The sequence below is a fragment of the Numenius arquata genome, chromosome 6 (assembly GCF_964106895.1).
Source record: "Numenius arquata chromosome 6, bNumArq3.hap1.1, whole genome shotgun sequence".
Taxonomy (NCBI): Eukaryota; Metazoa; Chordata; class Aves; order Charadriiformes; family Scolopacidae; genus Numenius; species Numenius arquata.
In genome coordinates this window covers 32,010,821-32,036,543 of record NC_133581.1, presented here as the reverse complement: position 1 = coordinate 32,036,543, position 25,723 = coordinate 32,010,821, and the positions used below count along the sequence as shown (strand labels likewise).

Here is a 25,723-nt window from a genome sequence, read left to right as displayed (position 1 = left end):
GTTAAGCCAAACTGAAGAAAAACTTCCCTAGGTCTGGCAACCTCCTGTAAAACCAATGCCACCAAGAGGAAGGGACTTAGGTCCTACATCTAATTAAATTACAAAATTCCCTGGTTTTCTAATTAAGCCCTGGGTTATGCAAAAAATTTAGTACTCTCACTAGAGCTCATATGTATTGGTTTACACACTGCAGAGGCACTGCTGGGAGCATCCACTCATGGCAACCGGAGTCTGGGTTCTCACTTGTAGAGACATGGGGGTGTTTCCTGAAGGGTGTGGGGGAACCTCATTCAGGATTTCTTTTCACTTAACCCAGTAAGTTTCCCTTCAGGGAAACAATCCTCAAAACTAAATATATTTTGGAAAGGAGTAGTCAGGCTAGAGACAGCAGGGAAACAACTATTCTTGGCAATCTGAACACTCATCCTGAAAAAAGAGCTCTTTTCTTGAGCTGTGGTGACCAAAATACCCATTCCTTCTCCAAATCTTGCCCCAAATTTACCCATATGTCAAAACGAAAATTTATTTTAGTCTATTATATACTTTAAATATGCATTATCACTCCCAACACCATATACAAATATATACATACTGTTTTTCTTGTAGAGGAGAATTTCAAAGCAGTTTGACTCATAGTTGTCAAAAGTCTGTCTGACTTTTTCAATGGTCTTCTTGTCTGTCAGTTCACCGTACATAAAACTGTAAAAGAAAAAATGTTTCTCTTTTTTTCTAGAAAAGCAGCAACTTCATTACAGTCACCTTAAACCGCATAACCATTGGAGATGCTATTACCTGTCATTTACCAAAGTTTAATTATCATTTACACTTCATTTATATATTTAGAGTGTCACAAGGAAACCTACAATAGTGAGTAACCATGGCCACCTTTTTACTGTAAATGACAGCAAATAAATCTACTGTAGTGTTTCACTGAAGTGCTTTTCTGAGCATATCTTAAAGGGTTAGAAAAATGGCTGGTAGCCTATAGAAAAAGAGCTGATAGCCTATAAAACCACTATTGCCACAGCTGCAGGCCATGAGAATATTGCTGTCAAAACAGAGAAAACTGAACAAAACCTCTAAAACCTCACAAATTTTGTCCAATCCTCTTGAAAAGGCTTCTAGAGGAGGAACCAAAGCTACTACAGGTAAAATCTGTTGGCTGAATCGATGGCTACAAATTTAATCTTGTCAAGATGCATCTGGGACAATAAGATAATCGGAATCTTTTTACTAAATACGGATTACAAAATGAGGGAGGATTTAACCAGTAAGAAGTGATAACTGTAATGCTCTGAAAATGCAGTACAGAAAGCAAGTGTACGAGTCATCTCAGTGTAGCTACATCTGCATAAAATACATAACCAAATTCACCCTCATTTTCCTTACTGTATACTGCATTTCTTTTAATATTTCAGTGAAAATATGGAAACCATTAAAATGCTTTTGGAGACTCATCCCTCTCCAGACTGAGAATATAAAGATATAATTTAAACTGTGCTATTTCTTTCCACTTGACCATCTCATCTTTGCATTCTTTTCCAGATCAGACTTTCAGCTGGTGTAAGCAAACCCAACCCCCTGACCTAACTTTTGAAAGCCTTTGTAAGGAAACAGCCAGGCTTTTATTGTCATTCTTCCCTGGATTAAAAATAAGCGAAGACCACTCTGTGCAAATTCCCAATTACAGAACTGAAGGAAAATGCAATATGGGATAAAAGCTTTCAGACACTTGGATTAATATACTTGTAATTGATCAGACCTTCCCCCCCCCCCATTTTCTTTGTTCACAAAAGCTTCAGCAAAACCTACAACAGACAACCGTGAGAATATGAAAGAGAAAAGAAAAGCTATCAGTGCCTCTGTGGTTTCAATGCAGCTTCTCTTTTATTGATCAACAGACCTTCAAAGGTTCAATAAACATTTATTTTATGTCTACTGTTCTGAAAGAAACAATAAAACAGGACAGTGGTCAGTGACTCGGCAAGCATTAAAATACTCAATGAAGGCCAGACCATGAATCTTTTCTTTACACAGTCAGGCAAGTGAGGTGATAGGGCTGCTCCCAAAATAAGGTGATGGAGGCAGACACAGGGCATCAGAGTAACTACAACATCTGTATGTCACTACAGGCGCTTCTTCACCGGTAACACAGGGAGAGCTATTGATAAACGACATGTCAGAATTGTTACTTTTGGGAGAGCAATACTATGGAGATGCCACTACGGCAACCGATGTCAGGAAATGCTTTTACCAGATCATAACGCTTCATTAAGGTACTGCTTATCATTAACATACACGTCCGTCTTTAGGAAATGCAAAACACAGCCTACTGCCCATTTCCAAATGACCTGCCTTTCTTTCCCAAGTTCAGCTGATAATCTTTCATACGTTTATACATGAAATGACAACAAAAAGAGTTTGATTTTTTTTTAATCTACACCTTTTTAAATGCACTGATGAGGTAAAGCAGATTGCTCTCCTATTTGCAAGACAAAATAAGAGCTGGTAGTTTTAATTCAGCCTGTTGTGCAACTGAATTCCCTTTGGTTTTGTTGTTTTCTTGAGATTTAAAACAATGTTTCTCTTAGTCCTGAAGGAAAAAATAACAGAAATTTGTTGAAGTGCTTGACTTTACGTGCCTTATAATACAGAAAGTCATCATTAATTAGTGTTAAAATGAAAAATCATTGGCATTCTGGTGGACAATACCAGTTAGCACTGCTGAATAAAATCAATCAACTTTATGTTTTAAATTAAAAGCAGCTTATTATTGCAGTAAACCTGTAATACTCAAATCTTACATTATTTTCATATAAAAAGAAACATTTTAAAGGCCTATGGAATAATAAAAACATTTTTCACAAGGCGATTTTTAACAGCACCACCGAAGAAACCTCAAAGCTACTCAATGTCTAAGTTATGTAAGATCTTCACTTATCACAGGTTTAATTTAATGTAGTCTGTCCTCTTTCGTACACATGGAGGGACTCCTACTTCTTCAGTCAATCACTCTTTTTCTGCCTCATGTTTTTTGTTATTTAGTGCTTGTCAAGTGCCTTCAGTGCAAACTGTACAAGACATAAATATCAAAAACACCCTGCTACTGGGGATCTTACTACCTATAAAATAGACTTATCAAAGAGGAACAAGACTTACTGAAATACTCAGAGAAAGGCACAATCGTAGATAATTTTCCCATCTCTGAAACAGGCCACTTGTCATTTAAGAAGCCTGGACTCCCGCCTGCCTTTGAAAGCATCCCTTGGCACAGAAAAGACACATCTGAAGCTTTGTATCGTGCTCTTCTGTCCTTTGTCAGAATCCAGAGCAGCAGCACCAGAACAGCTCCAGGTCTGCCATGCATGCAAGGGCGGTATTTAACAGCTGTTTGTGAGGATTACCCAGGATCGAGGACAGGTGAAGCACAAAAGGAGTATGATCCTGCATCCAATTTACAGCTCTGCTCATCCAAAAGTGTTGAATGAAAAGGCATCAATTACAACAGGCAAACATCTCCCCAGGAGGAGCAGCAAACAGAGATACACGTCAATAGAATCATCATAGAATCATAGGATCATCTAGGTTGGAAAAGAATAGCTTCAGAACTTTGCAAGTTAAGGAGCAGGTACCATTTCTAAGGAGAAAGGGTGCAGCTGCCCGGGCCCCACTGGCATGCTCAGCAAGGTTTCTTTGCACAGCTTTGGCAGTGCAAGGAGGTCTTCTCACATACACAAAAATCAGGTCACGGAGGTGACATCCCAGTATCAAATCTAACCCTTTTCAATTCCAGCACACTGTGCCCAGCGTGCAAAACACCATTTTTTTGAACAGGGTGGGAATTTTGCCATTAGCTTCACTGGAGCCAGGATTTCACTCACAGACTTTTTTTGTAATCCCATTTCAAATGGCAGTAAATCAAAACAAGGGAGAGCAGAGATGCCGCAAACGGTTCAGCAGAAAAGCTACCTGCAAACAACCCCTTCAGCAAGGGGACCCAATTCCCCTCCCTGTACGGCTGGAAAGCACCACACAAACAGGGCCTAAGAGCAGGTTTCCTCTTTGAAAACAAAACCAGCAACCAGCTACTCCAAGCCCGGCACGAGGCTCTCAGGTGCCAGGAAGGTTAAGCAAAGCAAAGCCTGGAGAAGATGCCAAGTGTAAAATGCCAGGGTAGGTCTACTAAACAGCCACTCAAAGGGTGCTCGCTCTTCTGAAGGCTTGCCAAGAGTATGGAGCTTAACCGACAAGCAACAATATTTAGAAAACACTGATATTACTTGCAATATTAAACTGAGGTCTAATGTTTTAGAACTCTTTATTATTTTAATGTATTCATGAAGACATACATTGCAATGACTGTGGGCAACTGGGCATGAAACAAGTGTTTTTTCTGCATGCTGGCTGCCCTGTTGGTGCACCTTCCAGGCAGGGGTTTTTGTGTGGTTAATTGAAGGTTAGAGGTGTCACAATTGCAGATGCCCTGTTCCCTCCTAGACTGTCAGCTCATTTTCATTTGGCACAGCAATGCTCCACCAGCACACAAGTTCTTTAACGTAAAAATCCCATGCATTTTAGCACTCACTTATAGCAATTATTCTATCTATCATCCCGAGCCATACGTGCAACTTAGAGTGAAATAACACACATTGATTCCCATTACACAATATTCACATAGCCTGATCCCTACGTACACTGGGCCTTTCATACACTGTCCGTGAAACTACAGAGACTGGCATTTGTACTGAGGTGTTTCTAAGTGATTTTCCTGCCAATGGGCACATTGTTGCCAACTGAAAAGATGAGAGAGTTGCAAAATCAAAGGGATTACCAGCTTGTCATGGGACTAACTCATTGCCTGAGCTAGAACAAAAATCACTCACACCTCCAGTGCATCCACCCCTCTCTGAGACCACTATCAGAATACCACCTGAGACCAAATATAATGATGACATAGGAGCTGCCCCAGTGCAGGATGTGTGGTGGGTCAGACAGAAATCGGATATAGTGAATATCTGCTGGACTGTCCTGGAGAAAAGCATGGGTGAAAGCTGATTTGAAGGCGCTGTATCTTATAGGCAGGGGCAAACTTACCCAATATTGAGAAATCATTTTTGTCCTTTAGCATACACACGATCAGCAACAATGACAATTGTTGTTGGGGCTAGATTTACATTGTTTGTATCTGTGTATTTTTCTCTGGTTGGATTTTTGGCACTAAAAAGCTGGAAAAACAGACCCTTCCAAAATCTACAATAATGGTTTCAGAAGCACCCTTATCCCAGAGGACTTGCCTTATAGCAAAGCAAACATTATATATAAAGCTATTTTTATGTATTATGTAATCTGGGCTTAACATAGCAAATGTGGACTAAGTGCCTCACTCTAAAAATAATATGAATAATGGCCCCAGATATGAAAAAAAACCTACAATGACATTCTGCTGAGTAAGCCTAAGCAGGCACCACTGGCCTCAAGACTTTTTTCCATTCCGTAACAGCTAGCACAGCTCTTCATTAGAAAGCAGCTCTACAGACATTGCACTGGAAGACTACACGCTGCGTGTCAGACCATGCTGAAAACCTCTCCAGCTCTCCTTTAATCTGCAAAGACTGGGCTGTCTCCTAAGAAGCAGGAAACTTCACACTGCATATATAACTCCACCAGCTAAGACCCAGACACAAAAGAAGGGCTGGCCATGCTTTGAGCGTACAGAGGTCTCTCTAAAATCCAGAGATAGATATATAGAATGATGATAATATAATATATACATCTTTTCTACCAGTCCCATTTTCCACAATAATTCCTCCTTGAATTTGCATCTGTATGATTCACCTGTACGATCTACTTGAACGTGGTCAAAACCTTACAAATGGTAACTACAGCCCATCACATTCACAAAAAAGCACTCAAATGGAATAAACCTTTTGGTCCCCTTAGTATTTGAGGGATAGGGGAATTATTCCCAGAGAGGTATTCCTCGCCATTTTCCTACAATCCCATTCTGTATCTGTACAATCCCATACTGTATCTGTAATTATTTTAAAGTGCACAGACTATAAAAATGCTGTCTCACAGGAAACTTATAGAGTTCAATATAAAGGATAGCAGAGAGGAATGGGGAAAGCACGTATGTATATCCAGGATGGCTGTGATAAGGTTGTTTCTTTCAGCCCCACTAAGTAAATTGACTCTGTTGCTACTGTGTGACTGAGTATGTAATTTCAGCAGCACGTGCCCATCTCTTCCCCATTCCCTGTTAGAGGACACCTGGCTGCACAGAGCAACCCTGGACCCCCAAGGCTTCCTCCCCTTTCTGGCAGATGAGAGGAGCGACCACACATCAGCATGTGTTGCTTTTTGGAGTAAGAGATGCCCGACATCCAAGCACAGGCTTGCTGCCTGCCCTGCTCCTGCCAGCTGAAGCATCAGCCACAGATCAGTGTCTGGCAGCACCCATCTCCCAAAAAATCATTGCTGTAGGTATGTAGCCCCCTCCTCCTAGTGCCTTGGAGCCGGTCACTCCATGAGTACATGAAGGGAAAACCTACAAAAATTTGTACCTCACTGTTCTGGTTTAAGAAAACCCAGAGCAATTGTCATTTAGACAATTATTCTATCGCCCAATGATCTCTCCCCACCTGGAGAGGGGAATTGGGGACAGCAAGGAAACATGAGGGTTGACATATAAATAGATTTAATAGGATAAGACTAAATAATTAACAACAATAGTAAATAACCAATATTAATCCCGATACTGATATAAGATACACAAGAATTATACTCAGCCCATTCTATCAGCAGGAAGCTGTGCACTCCCCGCAGGGACAGCAAATGTCGGACACTGGGAGTGCAATGGCTTCGGGAGGAAGGGAAGGGCTCAGGGGTCCAGCACTGGGGCAAGGAGTTGTCTGGACCACCGCCATCAAGGGAGAGAGAACTATGCAGCAAACTTTTCTAATTCGTATTGAATATGACATTCATGGTATGAAATAAACCTGTTGGCAGCTTGGGTCCAATGCCCAGGCCTTGCTCCTCCTTGTCCTTGCACCTGGCAAGGCTCGAAAACACCGAGACCTTGAATCCCACAGAGCCTGGCTGGCTATAAAGTAAATATTTTCACAAATTCAGACACTAGACTCATCTAATAGCGCACTTTTCCCCAGCATTAGAAAAGAAGTGAGTCCTGTGTCACTCAACCCAGGACACTCACCCATCCCTTGTTGCCTCTGTCCCTGGTTTACTTTGCTCACACACAGACACGCACTAGGGATTTAGTCTTTCCCCAAAGCATCTCCTTTTAAAGGACGCAGCAGAAAAGGCACAGATGCACATCTCACCATAAATCACAGCTGCCTGCTCCTGAAAGACCACTGACAAAAGGAAAAAAACCACTGCCTCCTGGCATGGTAACAAGAGAAATAATGAAAATCTAGTAAAAAAGCCTTTGAAATATATTACCTAAAACCCCACTTTCTTCATTAGATCATTAGCTAGAGCACATTCACACTCATATTAGCCAGGATAAATTTCAAATGAGAGAAGAATAATGTCTAAATCCTCATAATATTTATCCACTCTTTTAGGAGCACCTGTAGTTCACCCTCATTCATTGCTAAAAGTTTTTAAAAGCTTTTCCATCAAACAGTCTTTATTCCTGCAATGCAACGCAGTCACATGAAGGTAACAGGAATTTCCAAACTGGGTAGATCTGGCTTGCTTTCAAAACAAACTTGGCTGAAATATATTAAATTTGTAGATGTTCTAAATAAAATAAAAAAAATAAATCTAAAAACTGGAATTTAGCTTTCTTTTATTTAGGATTAAGTCTTACAGGATCCTAAACTACTTCAGGTTTAGCAAAGGACTTAAGTAGTAGAGTAGTTTGTTAATCCTGGTGGAACTAACTATTGACTTTACTAGAAATTACTCAACAATGTGCTTAACTGAGTACACATGGTTAAATGCTTTACCATGTCCTGGATAACTTGGTGGTTTCATTCATTTAAAGCCTGTTCAATACTTTAATTTCTGCAAAGCAATGCTTTCTTACATCAATCCTTCCTCCAAAACCTCGTTGTTCTTCCCAGCAGATCATCATTTTACAAGTGCATCGAGTGGCAAGAGACAGATAGTCGGCATACCTGCAAGTGCTACTCTTCTGCATGACGTCAGCTCGATGATAGCCAGAGAGTTTACAAAAACCGTCATTACTGTAAACTACAGGCCAGTCCACAATCTGAGCATTTCCCAACAAAAAACTGGATTCTGAAAAGAGAAAGAGATAAACAGAGAAAGGGCTGTTGTCAGTGGCAAAGCACACTTAAATCCTCCATGTGTTGCACAGCAGATGCAAAGTTATTCACGATGGTGACTTCTACCATGACATTTCAGGGGGAGCTGAAATCAAAATGGGCATTAGAAAAGAAATCATGATGAAACAGGATAACTCCTAGTAATGCAAGAAGCTTCTTGCACCCCTAAATATTGACACCAATGCTTTAACAATTTTGAAAGGATTCATTTATTCACAACATGTGGGCAAGGTATCATGTTTGATTCTCATTTTATACGTATCTTGAAATCAACCTTAAATTAACTTGCAGACTGAGTTTTAAATGCTGAACTGTATGTGTGCCCAACGCTGATGGTGACTCTCTTGCTTAAGACAAGTAAATTTTTGCTCCTGGCAGGTCCCAGTCTGTTTTGCAGGACGCAGCCAGCATCCACGGGATGAGGGCCAGAGAGTGCCAGGAGCCACTGGGGAGGGGCGAGGTGTGGCCACCCCATCTCGTGGTACACCACGAGCCACATCATACCCGGGAGGGCAGATAGTAGGGGACCCACATGGAAACTCGGCACGATCAGGAAACTGAGGAGTGACAAAGGGACTTACACATTGAAATAACACAAAACAGGTATTGAATTTCAAGTGGCAGTCAATTAAAAATGCAAATAGGTGGGTTTGGCTCATCCTAGTAACATGCATCCATTACTGTAATTACAAAATATGGGCAGGAAGTATTTCTAGGAGGCTGAACTCAGGTTTAAATATCGCTTCAGTCCGCTTTAAATATCCGTTCTTTCAGTCCGTGCCTACAGTTTATACACACGGACTGGCACCAACACACCGGTTAGTCCTGAAATAGTTTTATTCACTAGTTTGGAAAGATTCTTCCATCCCTGCTTTTAGCAAGGTGTTTCCAAAGGAGGAAATACCCATTTTGCTTAAACACAATGTTGTGGGACTTTATGTTCATCAACACCATAAACATTCCTAATTTTGTTTCAGGAACAAAATTCTTACTTAGTAGAGGTTCTCAAATTGTAGTCTGTGATGATCTTCAGAGTTTTCTTTATTTTTACTGTTAGTTCTCAATTTCATTTTGACTGCAGCTATGGAACTAACTGTCCCCATTCATTGATGCTAAAAAGCTATTAAAATATAACTATTAACAATCACTGCTGCATAGAAATTATAGGAAATGGTCCTTTCAGTAGTTCTTGTGCGGAAAAAAAAATTAAGGAGATTTTTACAAATTTTCCTCATAATAGCCAAAGAATGGTTATGCCAATTACTTACAGACATATACTTAGGTGCACACATTTATTTTCACATAAAGGTGACACTGGGTTTGCATGAGCTACACACGCCCTTCTCAGAGTATTTATAACTGTTACTGGACTGTACATTATGCAAACATTATTCCGTTGAACAAGGAAAGTGCAATAAAAAAATACTGTTTCTTTCTTTTTTTCTTTCTAAGCATGAATTTGGAAAAAAATAATCTGGAGATTATTGGATTTTCTACAGAAAAGCAAACTAAAAATATTTAAAAGCCAACCAATGTGAGAAACAGGTTTAGATTCTGTGAAATCTAAGACTTTTAGATTCAAATAAATTTTTTGAGTTTATCACCAATATTCTTAAGCCTAAATGCCAACTTTAAAAATTTGCTTTCCTACCCAAAGGGAGATGCCCTTGCTACAAGCAGCAGGAGACATGGAGTAAAGCCTAAGCATTACACTAATTCTCCCTGGCTTTCCACAGCCCTTTCTGCACAGGGGACTCAGGAAAGAGATTTCTTTATAGGACTATCTTTGGCCAAAGTTTTGCTCACATATCTAGATGCAATGGGCAGAACCTGGGTGATGAGAGACTGTAATAACAAACTCACTCTTGGATGCCGTGCACTTCTGGGCGCTCCCCAGAGAACCACAGTCAAAAAGCAGATAACCTTACTTTGAGGCCTCCCCATCCAACAGACATTTGTATTCCTCCAACATAACTGTTTCAGGACACAGAGTACACAGGAGAAGACGTGTTGCAGCCAGCAGCTGACATACAGGTTTTCTTCTATGGATTTTATACTTCTTTAGAATCATGGAATCATCTAGGTTGGAAGGGACCTTCAAGATCATCTAGTCCAACTATCAACCTAACTCTGATTAAAAAAAAACACACAAAAAAAACCCCCACATCACTAAACCATGTCTCTAAGCACTATGTCAACCCGTCTTTTAAATACATCCAGGCATGGTGACTCAACCACCTCCCTGCTCCCTGGAATGGGGCAGCCCATTCCAATGCTTAATAACCCTTTCAGTGTAAACATTTTTCCTAATATCCCACCTGAGCCTCCCCTGGGGCAACTTGAGGCCATTTCCTCTTGTCCCATCACCTGTGACTTGGGAGAAGAGACCGACCCCCCCTGGCTACACCCTCCTTTCAGGGAGTTGTAGAGAGCGAGAAGGTCTCCCCTCAGCCTCCTTTTCTCCAGGCTGAACACCCCCAGCTCCCTCAGCCTCTCCTCATAAGACTTGTTCTCCAGACCCCTCACCAGCTCCATTGCCCTTCTCTGGACACACTCCAGCACTTTGATGTCTTTTTTGTGGTGAGAGGCCCAAAACTGGACAGAGCACTCGAGGTGGGGCCTCTCCAGTGCCCAGTACAGGGGGACCATCACCTCCCGAGTCCTACTCACCATGCTGTTCCTGACACAGGCCAGGATGCTGGTGGCCTTCTTGGCCACCTGGGCACACTGCTGGCTCATGTTCAGCCCACAGTCGACCAACATCCCCAGGTCCTTTTCTGCCAGGCAGCTCCAGCCACTCTGCCCCAAGCCTGTAGCGTTGCCTGGGGTTGTTGTGATCAAAATGCAGGACCTGGCACTTGGCCTTATTGAACCTCATCCCATTGGCCTTGGCCCATTGATCCAGCCTGTCCAGGTCCCTCTGTAGAGCCTTCCAACCCTCAAGCAGATCAACACCCCCACCTAGTTTGGTGTCGCCACAGCCGCCATGGCCCTCTGCCGTGTGGAGACCATTGCTGTTCTGTGGCCGAGTCAGCAGTCCTTCAGCCCTCTCCGGTGCAGACTCCCTTGTGGTGATCCCAGGTGACTCCCTCCTGCTCCTTGCTTGCTCGGTGCCCAGCGACCCGGTCCGGGACTCTGGGGCCTGGTTTAGATCTGCCGCCGGGGGTGCTGGCTCGGCCCAGGCCCCCTCAGCAGCCCCTCACAAGCCGCTGGCTCCCAGCACAGACCAGCCGTTCTGCCCGGCTTCAAAAATCCCTCAAAAAGAGCTCCTTGCCAACCCTTTTTTGCCACGATTCCCGTCACAGGAGGCTGGTCTCCTCAGCGAATGGCTGTTAGCATGGTTACACCTCGTTTAAGCCTGCCGCCAGGGGTGCTGGCTCGGCCCAGGACCCCTCAGCAGCCCCCCACAAGCCGCCGGCTCCCAGCACAGACCAGCCGCTCTGCCCGGCTTCAAAAATCCCTCAAAAAGAGCTCCTTGCCGACCCTTTACACCCGAGGGTCTCAAAATACTTGATAAAGCGTTCACTAAACTTACCAAATCCACCAGAAACCTGGGAGGGAACAAAACATAAAGCCAAACTATTGATAGTTAAAAAAAAATTCCATAAAATTAGAAAAAATACACACTAGAAGTACCTTGGTAGATACTAGAATTGGTAAGGTTAGATAAGATATACAGTATATGTACTAGAAACTTGACCCCATATTAGAATATGCTTTCTTTTGTCCCCGTGAATTTTCCTTAGCTTAATTGGCTTATTTTTTTTTATCCTTGTTCCCTAAGCAAATAAGGCTTATTCATCCACACTCAGCACCTGAATACGTGTGTGTGTGTCCTATTCCAATGGAAGAAAAATCTTGAATCAATGTCTGCATCTTGTTAGAGACCAACAAATCTAACTGCAGGCGCAAAGCCACGGGAACCCATGTTTCATTAATGCAGCTGCTCAGTGAGAAGCTTGAAAAAATTTAAGGAAGAATGGGTCGGCATCTGATCCTTGGATTTTATTGTGCACCCAAGTCTCAGCATCCACAGGACTCCATGCCTGCCCTTCATTTTATGAGGTGTCATGTTATTTTCTCCAGCCAAGACACATATTAATTCTTCACTATTTCTACAATTTATCCAGATCAAGACTCCAGGCAGATTTAACTTTACGTTAGCCAGTCCATACCCAGCTGTAAACATCCAAACTGCGTACTGGATGGTAGGACACTTTGAGAGAACCTCTTTTTTTTTTTGGCCATAATTTCTCAAAATTGCAGAATGCAAAAGGACACAGAGGAGTTTTTGCTTTGAATCCTCTGCTATGACTCCTTCTATACTCTGTGACATGTCTCCACTTTGGAGCCTAACCTTGGTCAACAACAGAGACTCCTTAGTAGAGAATACAACCTTGGGGTTTCTGGTTTTGCACAGCTGGAGAAGAGACTGCCTTGTATCATGTCATCACCACTAACCATTCATGAAAGTCCGTTTCTGCAGTTACCTCCCCTGAGGTTGGGTCCTAACAGCCAGTCTTGGACTAAATCCATCTGCTTGCCCGCATCCCATATTTCTACAGCTCAATTACATGGTTTCCTCCCTAGGAAAGATCAATCACAGTTGTGTCTTGGGTTAAGATTTCCATCCATCTGACTACAGCAAATTCCCCTCTGATCAATGTCCAGCTAGCTGCTTGAATCTGGTGTAAGAGACAAGGGTTGAAGAAACCTCCTTTCCTCTCCAGCTCCACTTGCCATAGGGCAGCCTAACACCAAGGCAAGTCTGTTCCCTACCAAACACAACTGGCTGCGCATCCCTCCTGCCCTCCTTTGCCAGCAGCTCCCTGGACCTCAAAACAAGGACCCTCAAACCAAGGGCACCTTGATGTCCCCCTGTGCCCTGCTGTGACAAGTCTGTGGTGAAGTCCCGTAGCAGCCTCTCAGCACAAGCCATGTCTTCATTCAAGCAGAACAGGTATAGCAAAAGTACACTACAGACCTGCCTACAGGCTGCCAACTGACTTAGTCCTTCATGAGATACATCCATAATACATCCATACTCATTGCACACAACAGGGAGGAAACACAGACAACAGGTATTCACCCGATGGCAGCCCAGGGACATGCCCTGCCAGCGTTGCTGCAGGCAAGAACTGGGTGCACCTCCATCCTGACATCCTGGTCTCTCCCCTTCCACTGATGGCCCACACTCCACACTGGTTAGTTCATACCAAAGACTTTTTTTGGAGTGAGGCAAAGGACTTTTACACAATCAGTCTTTTCTAAAGCATGGGCTTGAGCCCTGCAATGCTACACAACAAGCACTGCCCCACCCAGGGCAAATGCCTTCTGCAAGAGAGACCCAGGCTCAGACTCCCTTCATGGGAGAGGCAAGCTCTCCTTGACTGCTCTAGTCTTCCATAATAAGACTGGTGTTTTGTGCATTCTTGAGATGAAAAAAAAAAAAAAAAAAAGAGCCAACAAGGGGCCTTAAGCATCTCTTTTATGAGGAGAGGCTGAGGGACTTGGGGCTTTTTAGTCTGGAGAAGAGAAGGCTGAGGGGGGATCTGGTCAATGCTTATAAATACTTAAAGGGAAGGTGTCAAGAGGATGGGGCCGGTCTGTTTTCAGTGGTGCCCAGGAACAGGACAAGAGGAAATGGGCACAAAGTTGAATATAAGAAGTTCCACTTAAACATGAGGAGGAACTTCTTTCCTTTGAGGGTGGCGGAGCCCTGGAAGAGGCTGCCCAGGGAGGTGGTGGAGTCTCCTTCTCTGGAGACATTCCAAACCCGCCTGGACACATTCCTGTGCAACCTGCTCTGGGTGGACCTGCTTTGGCAGGGGGGTTGGACTAGATGATCTCCAGAGGTCCCTTCCAACCCCATGTGATTCTGTGATTCTGTGAAGAGGTCTGCAAATTGCAGGCTGATAAGCATAGCAAGAACACCAGCACTGGGATCTCCACAACTGTCTTCCTGTTGGATTCAACACACAAGGGCCATGTTCTGCAAGCTAGGTTTTTTTAAAGAATATATTATATTGGAGGTGTTCTCAAGGATAAGTATTTCCTAACAGAGTTTAGCTACTAATCACTGGGCAAAACCAAATTGACCCACTACACCTACACCAGAACACCCAAATTTACTCAGTTTTTAGGTATACCACAACTTCACTGAAAGAATAGCATCACAACAAGGATTGTCAAGGATAGCCAAAGTTACAGATGGCAATGCATAAATACAGCTCACGTTCTGCACTAAGACTCTGGTAACTAAAACTTGTGCAATACCTGTGCTGTGGCCCAGAAAGGAAAGTCTTCTCTCTCTGTGTACAGCAGCACCCAATATCACAAGTATTTTACTATGCAGACTGGTAGCTTCTCGCCTGGTCTGCTAGACATTGGCCATTGCTGAAAGCACGACAGTAAATCTGATAGACCAATAGTCTGATCCAGTACAGGAAATTCTATGCAGCTGTGATCTACATTACCACGTGGTGGTATCTCACACTCTGGAACATTAACATGCAGCTACCTTCAAAACTTGCATGATGATTAGCCTGAAATATCTGGTAATGCATTCATCCTTGTTTGGATTTCTCCGATGCACTGAAAATGCATTTCCACTTCCCATTTCCGACAAAAGTCAATTTTGATTATTCCCACGATTGTCTTGATGTCATTGCTTCCATCGATCATTTTCTCCACCACCCATCCCCCTTTCTGATATGTTGTAGAGAGCTAAAATCACAAATCTGTAGGTTACATAAGTTCTTTGACTAGACACGGCTGAACACCAATGTCTGCCCCTGAGAGATCAGGGAAGCAGGGCTCAGCCAGCAGACTCACCCATCTCAGGGTTCCTAGGTTCTACTTAGGAAGTCAGCAGGCTTTTTATTCGCTAATATAACTCTTCCTATTTACAAGGTTTAAAACTGATGGCAAGGATCCGGGGTATTAGAGGCATACAGCAAGCAAAATTTCAGGTTGATAAACACAATTGAGGAAAACAATTTTTAAAGGCACTGCATTTGCTGTTGCTGCGTTTCTAGTTTGCAAAAAGGTTTGTTTTGTACAAAGGCAGCCTATGCTGTAAAGCAGCAAGCCTTTAATCTTAGTCTATCTTGCACCAGCTAATACTCAACACAGCGCTGAGCCTTGGTTTTGTGGTTTTTTTTAAAGAAAAAAAAAAAGAGACCACAGTGTGCAAGCAATTTTTTTTTTAACCAACGAAATGCCCAAAGCAGTGTAAAATTCGTGTTATGTAATCACAGGAGAGCAAGAACAGCTAAATCATTCCAGAAGATATGCTTAGCCAAGTGAGAAACGTTGTCTCTAATCATCTTTTCTCAAGAATGCTTGGGTACCACTTGTAACCAAAATTGTTTAAATCACCATTTCGGAATTCCATCTCATCTCAAGAATACAGGAGATTAATCTTTTTAGAAAAGCCACCATTGAAAAGATATTTTTTTAAAATAATGAAGCAGTAGCAGAACACAAATAATAATAATTACTAGAATAATAAAAAGAAGCAGTGTTTCCATCTAGGAACTCCTAAGTCAAGCAACTTTACACAGAGCTGTCCTTCAGCATTACCGCCCTTCCATTGCAAAGCAAACGCAGCCCAGATCCAACAGGGTCCATGAAACATCTGGGATTGGCCTTTTTTGCTAATGCTGTTGTATAAAAGCCCCAAACCACTTAAACTGCTGTGAGATGACTCTCGTTCTAACTACGCACTGTCAGTATATTGCTGCAGTCTTGTTTAGATCATCTTGGAAAACTAGGGGGGGGCGGGGGGGGAGGCTTCCCCGGTGGGTGTGTTGGAGAGGGAAGTCCTAAAAAAAGTTCACTTTTTTATTATTATTATTTTCTTTTAGCTCTCCTGAGCAAGTCTTGGCCCTGATAACACACGTTTCTTGTGGTGTTTACAGTGACTCCAACTACATGCTCGAGACATACTGAATTCCCACAGAACATAACAGGAAATCCTAAACCCTTTTGGAGGGCACCAACATCCCTCTGAAATCAGCCTCAATGGGCACCAACATCCCTCCAGCTCCGGGGGCGGCTGCGGACAAACAGCTGTGCTCGAAGCAGCAACCTCCACCAGAGCTTTGTACTCCTTACTATAAAAACCACATTGCTGTTTTCTAACAAAGCTATTATTTCCCTGGTGTCTTTAAAGCATGCAAAACATCAGTGTCGTTCAATTTATCCAGCACATTAAGTGTTGCTTGCCTGAAAAAAAAAAAAAAAAATCTCTCAAAGGACTAACTCTTTACGTCGCCTTTCTGTGCCAGCAATGTTTTTATTTAATACTCATATTATGAAAATGCAAAGAGGGCTAAACCCAGAGCAAGATGCCACCATACCAACTATGCTGAAACGATCTATTTCCTGTCCCAAATAAATGCACCTCAAACAAAACAAAAGATAAATAATCCAGCATTGGCTGAAATATTAAATCCAAATATTAAGTCACTTAGCTGGGAACACAGCAGCTTTCAGCAATCCAGCAAGCGAGCTCAAGAAGAAAGATTAGAATTTGCCTGGAATTTACCTCGTGAAAACTTAAAAAATAAACTTTAATCATTCTGAATATGAAAGCCCACAAACAGCGCAGTCCCCTGCCTTGTTTTGTGGCCCAGCTTCACTGACCCCAGGAAGAGTTTCACGCCAATAAGGACAAGAGAGAGTCCCTGAGCTGCCTGTGAGATGACATTTCATACAATTCTGATCACAGGTTCTCCCCCGTAAGTTCATTTATCCTGTAGTTAAACTAATGGTCACCTATCCTGGTTATCTTCTAAATGCCACCGCCGAATCTGTTCTCTATTAAATTATGCAGAACACAACATAGATGTAGCAAGACTAAATTTAAACTGGAGCACACTGTAGCTCTCACTCAAGGCACACAGGCACCCTCGGGGAGCAATCAAAAATCAGATTTCTAGCTTTATACAAACAAGAGTGCTTGCTTCGCATTCCCAGATGAGAAAACTGTGGCAACAGCAGTCGTTCAGACACGGGAGTTCCTCTTGCAAACCCTCAGCCAAAGCTAGTCCTGGCCGCATCTCAAAAAAAACCCTATTTTGGCAGAGAAATGGTCTGCCTCTCCCGTGCTCTCCTCTTGGTGCAAATGGCTGAAGCAAAACTACCAAGAGGAGGGATCCCAGCCCACCACTGGGGTGCCACTTCAGGCGCGTCTCCCAAGGGGCTATTCAGAAGCCAGCAGCCAGACTCCCCTCCACGGGTGCACGGTCTGGGTTACCCAGGGCTTGGCATTTAAAATAGCCAGTAACTGAGCGTGCTGATTAAACAAATATCAGACTTCCTTTTTTTTTTTTTTTTCCTCTGAGAAACAGGTCTTTAGAGTTCTAACTCCAAAATCTTCTTCTATTACTTAATTTTATCAAACCAGAAAATACTATTCCCTTAGCTTTCCAGAAGGACAACTTAAAATCCCAGTTAACCACCAAAGAGCACCCTGTTAAATAGGCTAATTAAATGTATTTCCACATCTCACTTAACTTCCTGACATTATTCTTTGGCTGCATACTCCTTCCAACAGTAATAAAAAAAAAAAAAAAAAGGATGTTTACTCAAAAAAAAAAAAAAATCAATAATTTCATTTTTTCCCTTCTCTCTCAGATTTAAACATTAACTCGGGAACGCAACAACTCTTGCAGTGACCTCTTGTGGCAAGAGCTCAGCAGCGCTTAAGCCTCCCCCAGAAGAGAACGATGTCTCTCCCACCGCCCCATTCCCACCGCCAGCCTTACCCACAGAAAGAAATATTAGCAAGAGAAACCCCACAGTTTATAAAGCAGCTCATCAGGCCTCAAGGAAATCCACCTATTCCTTTAGCTAGCAATATGGGATTATTTGAGCTTCTGAATTAACACAACAGTATAAAGCTGTCATGATCATTTTTTTTAATATAATAAATAAATATTTTAATAAAATAAAAAATAATAAACCACATATAAAATTAAAAATTTTAGAGTGTGTAAAACTCCCCCAATTTCAGCAGCACTCAGATATGTTTAATCTTTCAGCATTCAGCAAACCAACTTGAAAAGCAAGGAAAGCGGGGCACTTGCAATTGAAAACTCCTCACAAATGCCATCTAGCAATGCTTCTTAGTGTAAAAATCCACTTGGCATTGATTTACGTATCAGCAGGCCCCCTGCAGTCATAGAAATTGCAAAAGGAACCCTGTGCCTTTGAATGCCACAGAAAGCTCTAATGACATAAGTGCCTTGGTCGTCCCTTCAATAACTTCTCCACAGTCAACTGAACTGGAGGATGGAAACTTCCACCCCATAGTTCATAGTGGTTTTATGTAGAGATTTAGGAAACTGCTGAGGTCCGCATTTTTTTTTTTTTTCGGAGCATTCCCAATGAGCGGCATCCTGTAAACTTGAAGTAACTTGCTTTAAAGAACTTTCTCTCTGCAGCCTGTGAGACTTAAATTGGATCAGATGAAAATGCAGCTTGTTTTAATTTAGTGGAGAGAAGCCTGTGTGTATCAACAATGTTTTGTCACCCTGCCTGTAAGACATCAAGGACACTACACGGGCTAGGAAGAGGGACAGGAGAAACTATAATAAAATGTTTATCTAATATACCAGTGTAATATACCATATCTAATATACCAGTGTAATAAAAATGAAAAGGTGTCTTAGTGCTACAGATGTGACACTCGTTTCCCTCCCCCTTCCAGGGTCACCTGCCTTGACATGACAGTCACCTGTAACCAGGGCTGATCCTCTCGCCCATCACAGTCAGAGGGACCCAGCAGGGCATAAAGCTCCGGCTGACGGAACTGCATTGTAGGAATGCGGCACAGCGCTGAAAAAGGCCAGGAATTAAATGCTAGCTTCATTAAAGCTCACGGTAAAATCCCCATGTAAGCCTTAAAGAGCCAAGGTTTCAGCTCAAGTGCCAAAATACATTTGTGAAAGACCTGAAAGACCCATTTTCCTAAGGAAGATTCTAAGAGTTATTGCAACAGAAACAATAACCAATAACGATGACTCTCATCATATAGATAAGACTAAATACATAGTCTTTCACTAAATTAAGCCCCTCTTCCAGACTGCTAGCACTCTTTATTGCACGTTGCCCACAGTCCCAGAGTTAACCTTTTCTCAAACTCATTCACTACCGTAAAAGCAAATCATGCCATTAACGCAAGCTTAATGCTTTTGCTGCTAGAATACGTGAAGGCTGAAGATGGAGAAGCAAGACAGACACATTTCTCTGCCCCCGTGTGCATGGCTCAGCTCGCTGGAGCCCTCTGCACACCAGCCAGGTCCACGAGCCCAGCCCTGCTCTAGAGACTTGCCCAATTCTGTACCCGTTGCGCCTCCGTGATGCTGAGCCGAGGTCAGTATCAGCGGGAGCTCCGGGTGCACTGAAGAAGCAACCAATAATATTAATAATAACGGGCAGAGACTGCTTGAGAACATCTTGGGAGAGAACGTTGCCCTAAGGAAGGCCCTTATTAAAAGTCCAAAATACTAATGGCAGTAAAAGGCGGTTACCTTAATGTGATTTAAGCTTTCACAAAACACTTCTTCTTTCTGCTCAGCAAAACACCTGGTGTTCTTAAGTTCCAGGACACAGTCAAGGCTGTAGTGAGATTGTATCAATCTTTGTGAGCCTCAGATAAGACTTTTACTCAATGTATTTTCACTGTGCTTTAAAAGAAAGAAAAAAAACCAAGGAAGTAAAAATTGCAGAAAGCACACTGACATTACCCTGAAGATAGGCCTGTGTGTCCTGAGGGCTTGTCCCTTTTTACCAACGGCAGCAGTTGGTCTAAAGACAGATCCTGCTTCTCCCCGCAGACTTTGTCTCTCCTCGAGCGCAGCACAGCTGCAGGGCGGGCAAAGAACCCACAAAGCATCTTGAGGGGCACCATCCACCACAAAATGCTTGAGGAACCACATGCAGCCTGATGCAGCCCAAAAAGCAAAGTATGCTGCTGCTCTAAAACACTTCACAAGCTCCAACATGTGAAGTCGCCTCCAAAAGAGAGGTTCCCTGGGCAGAGGGACACTGTGGGACCTCCCGCATTCCTTTGGCAGTTGCTCCATCTTTCCCAAGTACGTTGGCTGTGAAGGGAACATCCAGCACAGCAGCCCTGAAATCCCACCCCTCCACACAGAGGACAGAAGAGACACAGTCACCCTGTTCCTTTCTACATGGCTCTTCGAGGTTTTGCTCACGACTGACTTGCCGTGAGCACTTCCATCACAATTTTAACCTGATTCGTAGCCAAAGCTGGGGTGAAAACCAGAAAATGCATAAATAACGCTGAAAAGTGAAGATAAGATTGCTTTTAACACCAGGCTGGCCACCACACAAAGTCTGCGTGCCGTTTTCCCACTATGTCAGTTCTGACTTCCCACATCTTAAAATTATTGCAACTTCGTCTATAAATTTTGTTATTCAGATCCATCTCTGGCAACTCTTGAGTAATTTGTCTCCACCTACATTTCATTTTGAAACCACCGCTTCCATTTCACCTGGAGGAGAGCCTATCTGCCGAAATACCTGTCTAATTTTTCCAGCTGGATCTGTTGCCCAGCAGAAGATACCACCTCTATCTACAAACTTTCTCCTGGTTGTTAAGAAAAGACTTATGGTCGAGAAGTGCCATGGGATTGCCTAAGTGTGAGAAATCTCAAAAGAGAGTTTTCTCTAACCTGAAAAGGCGATAGAAGGGCTTTTTTGAGGATTAAAACCAGTTATCAGTCTTTCCTTCATCCCATTCCTCAACTTGTAAATGAAAAATCTCTTGGAAACAGGTAAATCCTAGTATAAAAACAACACCTAGCACACTGTGAGCAGACCAAATATTTGCCTTCTACCAAGCACTGGCAGGAGATACTTGAACCAAATTTGCTCTATTGGATACCATTCTGTTTGGATTAAACAGTGCTGAATCCAATGAAAATTACTATTTCTATAAAGGACAAATAAGGTTATGGCCTGGAGGACAAAAATAAGAAATAAATTATGTTTCAGGGCTCAACACTGACCACTTATAAGAGTTAAAAGCGAATTCCCAAGCCACTTTTCACTTTGTTGTCCAAGTGGGGCAGACTTGCCTCTGTAGCATCATGCTTAGGCATCATCAGCGGCAGAGAAAAAGCAGAATGAATGACCAGATCAGCGTGATTTACACTCCCAAATTAGCCCAGGTTAAAACCTGGAGAAGGATACGTGCTTTCAAAGTGTAATGTTCAAAAGCCTCCTGAGCTTTTCCAGTTTTTGACATCTCAAAAGCTCTGCTGAGCTTTCACCGGGGAGTACATGTGATTTAATTAGAGCATGATACACAGGCATGGCAATCCCAAACCGTGTTCCCAGCCCTGCCACCGACTTGCCGCGTGACCTTGGGAAAACAACTGCGATGCCCCAAGCCCTCGTTCACACCACAGTTCTAAGAAGAGGTTGGGAATGCCTCTGTGTGTCCTCTTCCACAAGGAGCTGTGAAGTGTAATTAAATTCCACCCAGCGCTTTGAAATTGTCAGGAGGAAAGTGCTATATAAACCCCTATTAATTAAGCTTGCATTTAATATTCTGGTAAATAAATACACTATTGCAGGAAACCAGCTCCTAGTGACTGTGCAGCTACAGAGCCTGACACCAGAGTCATCTGCCAAACACAGAACAACACAAGAGGGAGGAAGCCCCTCCAAAAAGGGTCAATGGACTAACACAAAGCTCACATTTTTTAACATAACAACATTTTAAAACAAATTCTAGGTCCTTGTCCCGCTCCTGCTGCTGGCAAAGTCAATGAATCTCTAATTCACGACCTGCCATCAAAATCAACTTCAAGCCAGCACAGCAGACCACATCAGTACGAACGTGAGGTAAATCCAGAACCGTGCAACAGAGAGGCGGAAGGGAACGCTTTTCAGCAGGACCTCACATCACAATAGCGTCTTGATTGATAATACCTAGGGCAACTTTTCTCAGTGCTCTGCCTTGCCCACCTCTCCCATTCCCGGCCCTGGGTGCACGCTGGCACAGCGGTGCTTGGGCACAGCAAGGTCCCTCTAAACTTGGGCTGTCCAAGGATGTATCTTTTAGCAGATGCAAAGTCGAGGTCTCTAACTGGACATGATTTGTGCAAACACTCAGATGTTTCATTAGCTACGTGCCGGTGCAAAGACGACGTGAAAAAAAGGAATGTGACTAGCACAAGACTTGCCTAAAGCAGCATCTACATCAAGACGCCTAGAGAGATGGTCTGCAACCACATCTTAACTTTAATGGAGCTGTATACAACACAGGGCTCTGCATTGGATGAAAGGGTTAAAATTAACTCCAGCAGCAAGGAATACTTTGATGGCCACCACGAGGTCCCGAACCAGTCCTGTAAATATTCACCTAACAGAAGAGCTGTAGAGAGCAACTGAAGACAGTTCTTTACGAATTTGCTCAGCCACAAGATTAGCATCGTCCAAATCACAGTCACTCCCTCATCCTCCTTCCCGGTACCTTTGCCACAGACTTTAAAGTGTCACAGAAATTGCAAAGACTTTGTAATGCTCAATGACAACAGTCGCAAACCCAATTGTTAGAGAACTAAAGAACAAGAAGAAGGGAAAAATATGACCCGATGAGCGGAGAGGATATCAGAAATGCAAATGATGACTACTTATTTTGAGAAGTGGCTCACCCCAAAAAAAAAAAAAAAAAAAAAAAAAGAGAGAAAAAAAAAAAGCTACAAATTCCTAGTGCCGGTAACGGTGTCAGGAGTGAGGGGGGACACGGAAAGGACCGCGGAGGGGAGGCTCCAGCGGAGTCCGGTGGGGCACAGCAGCCCCTCACCCCAGGTCAGACCTCGTTCCTTGAAGGCGCCGCTTTGGCACAGACCCATCAAGGGGGCAGCGGGCGCGGCGGCTCGGCGCCCCGAGGAGCCGCCGGGGGGCCGGAGGGTTGAAGCCATGGACGGACGGACGGATGGGTGGGTGGACGGACGGACAGAGGGACGGATGGAGGGGATCTCTCACCGCTTGAGCGCCGGACAATGTTCTCCAGGAAGGTGTTCTGCGGTGCCACCAGCCCTCTCTTGCCCCCCGGCATCCTGCAGCGCCGGGCTCGGGGGCCGGGGGTGCGCAGCGGCGGCGGCGGCGGCGGCGGGGGGGGGCCGGCGGCGGCTGCTGCGCCCGGTGCCCGTGAGTCGCGCAGGGGCGGCCGCGGCCGCTCATGGTAGTGGCGCCCCCGCGGCGGCTGCAGCGCGGACTGGGGCCGCGCCGCGCACGGCGCCGCCGAGCGCCGCCGCCCGCAGCCCCTGCGCCTGCGCGCCCGCCCCGCCGCGGAGCCGGGCCGCCCCGGGACGGCGGGGAAGGGGGCGGGGGTGGTGGGGGGGAATACACAGAGCGGCGCGGAAGGGAGCGGAGCCCCGCGGGGATGCGCGGTAGCAGCAGCAGCAGCAGCAGCGCAGGTGGCGCCCGGTGCCGTGCCCCGCCGAGCATCCTCCCCTGGGCTGTCCGCTCTCCCCCAAACCCCGCCGAAGTTTAGCCCTGTGGCCCTGAGCGAAATAGTCCATAAAAAAAAAAAAAAAAAACCAAAAAAAACCAACACCCTAAACCCCTGCATTTTCACCCATACAGTGTTTTTTTTAAGACAGCATTCCCACGTTCTCAGCAGCTGGGTTTGGGGGAAAACGGACCACAAGATGCTGTATGACGGAGTGGAAGGTGGCTGCATTTTGCCCGCAAATAATATCCATGAAGTGCAACGTAACGTGTAAAATGCCAGCCTTGCTTGAAGCCATCAACCATTTTTTGGAGGATTCCTCCCTCTCCCAGTAAGCACAGCTGTGAGGGGGAGGCAACAGGAGGCAGATCTGGGGCTAGAGCCCTCTTTTCTATCATCTTATTCAGTGACCCAGCCGTATCACTCCATGCTGCTCCTGTGCTGGAGCCCCAAAGCGGCAGATGAGTCAGTGCAGTGAGACACCACAAACCAATTTCTCTTCCCTACTCTTGACCCAGCCACCTTTCTCCCTTCAGGCTTTTCATTACTCAGACAGTGTCTTTCAAGAAGGTACAAACGGTAAAATCCTGGAAGGAATTTCTCCACCTATTGCTTCTGCCTCTGCTGATTTTGCATGCTGCTACAGCCTAGAAATAATCGTAGAAGGAAAAGTGCTGTTTGTCGAGGCAATCCGCACCAGGGCAGGAGCGTGCCCAGCAGAGCACATCCCAGTGAGCTGCACGTTCCTGCAGGAGTTGACACAAGCAGTAGTGCTTCTCCCAGAGGAAGTTATTCCGCTGTGGAAAAATCAATTCTTTTTTTTTTTTTTCCCCAACCTGTTTTCAGCACCTCTTCCTTCCCGTGCTTGGGTCTTGATCCAACAAGCCACACCGAGGTCACCTGAACTCCTCTGCTTAAAGTTAGGCACATGCTTAAAGGCTCTACACGACACCAGGCACTGTTGCAGGAGCAGCTTTTTCAACCCGAGTGCCAGGATTACTGTCGCTGCCAGTCGGCCCAAAAGCAACTGCTGGAAGGAAAAGGTCTGATTCTGCTTTAATTTAAACAAATGCAAATCAGGAACCGCTGATATAAAACTAGTTGGAGAGGTGAACCAGACCCTATTTATCAAACACTTAATTGTCCATCCATCCCCTGTCGTCCCCCTTCCAGCTCTGAAACCTTCAGGGCTTTCCTTAGAGTGCTATGGTTTAAAAGATGCTCCTGCTGAGCTCTGCCCCAGATATAGGGAAATTTGGCTCCTGGTAATTGGCAGGTGGACAGCAACACCTTCATTTCTTTCAAGTGAGCAGTAGCCATTTAAAATATCTGTGCACAAATACTGTGTGACTGATCTGTCTGGACAGTGTTGTCAGGACCTCTGCTCCCCCATTCCCTCCATTCCACCCAATTTGAATTCTTCTACTCATGATTAGGGGCCTGGAGCATCTCCCTTACGAGGAGAGGCTGAAGGACTTGGGTCTTTTTAGTCTGGAGAAGAGAAGGCTGAGGGGCATCTGATCGATGCTTACAAATACTTAAAGGGAGGGTGTCAAGAGGACGGGGCTGGTCTTTTTTCGGTGGTGCCCAGGGACAGGACAAGAGGAAATGGGCACAAACTTGAATCTAAGAAGTTCCACTTAAACATGAGGAGGAACTTCTTTCCTGTGAGGGTGGCAGAGCCCTGGAAGAGGCTGCCCAGGGAGGTGGTGGAGTCTCCTTCTCTGGAGACATTCCAAACCCACCTGGACACGTTCCTGTGCAACCTGCTCTAGGTGGACCTGCTTTGGCAGGGGGGTTGGACTAGATGATCTCCAGAGGTCCCTTCCAACCCCATGTGATTCTGCGATTTTGTGATACTGTGATTTCCTATCCTTGTTTTGAAACCTTGATTTGCCTACTTACCTCC

General features: G+C 44.3%; 1 protein-coding gene across 1 annotated transcript in view; it reads right to left on the bottom strand.

The window, feature by feature from the left end:
• The window catches only part of KCNH5 (potassium voltage-gated channel subfamily H member 5), a 178,457-nt gene extending 155,039 nt beyond the window's left edge, over positions 1-23,418 (bottom strand). Inside the window, exons 1-3 of the mRNA XM_074148736.1 lie at positions 23,346-23,418; positions 8,145-8,268; positions 593-699 (exon numbers count right to left, since the gene is read on the bottom strand). Of these exons, the coding sequence (XP_074004837.1) occupies positions 593-699; positions 8,145-8,268; positions 23,346-23,418 (304 nt within the window). The remainder of the gene's footprint in view (positions 1-592; positions 700-8,144; positions 8,269-23,345) is intronic.
• Positions 23,419-25,723: the final 2,305 nt, after the last annotated feature.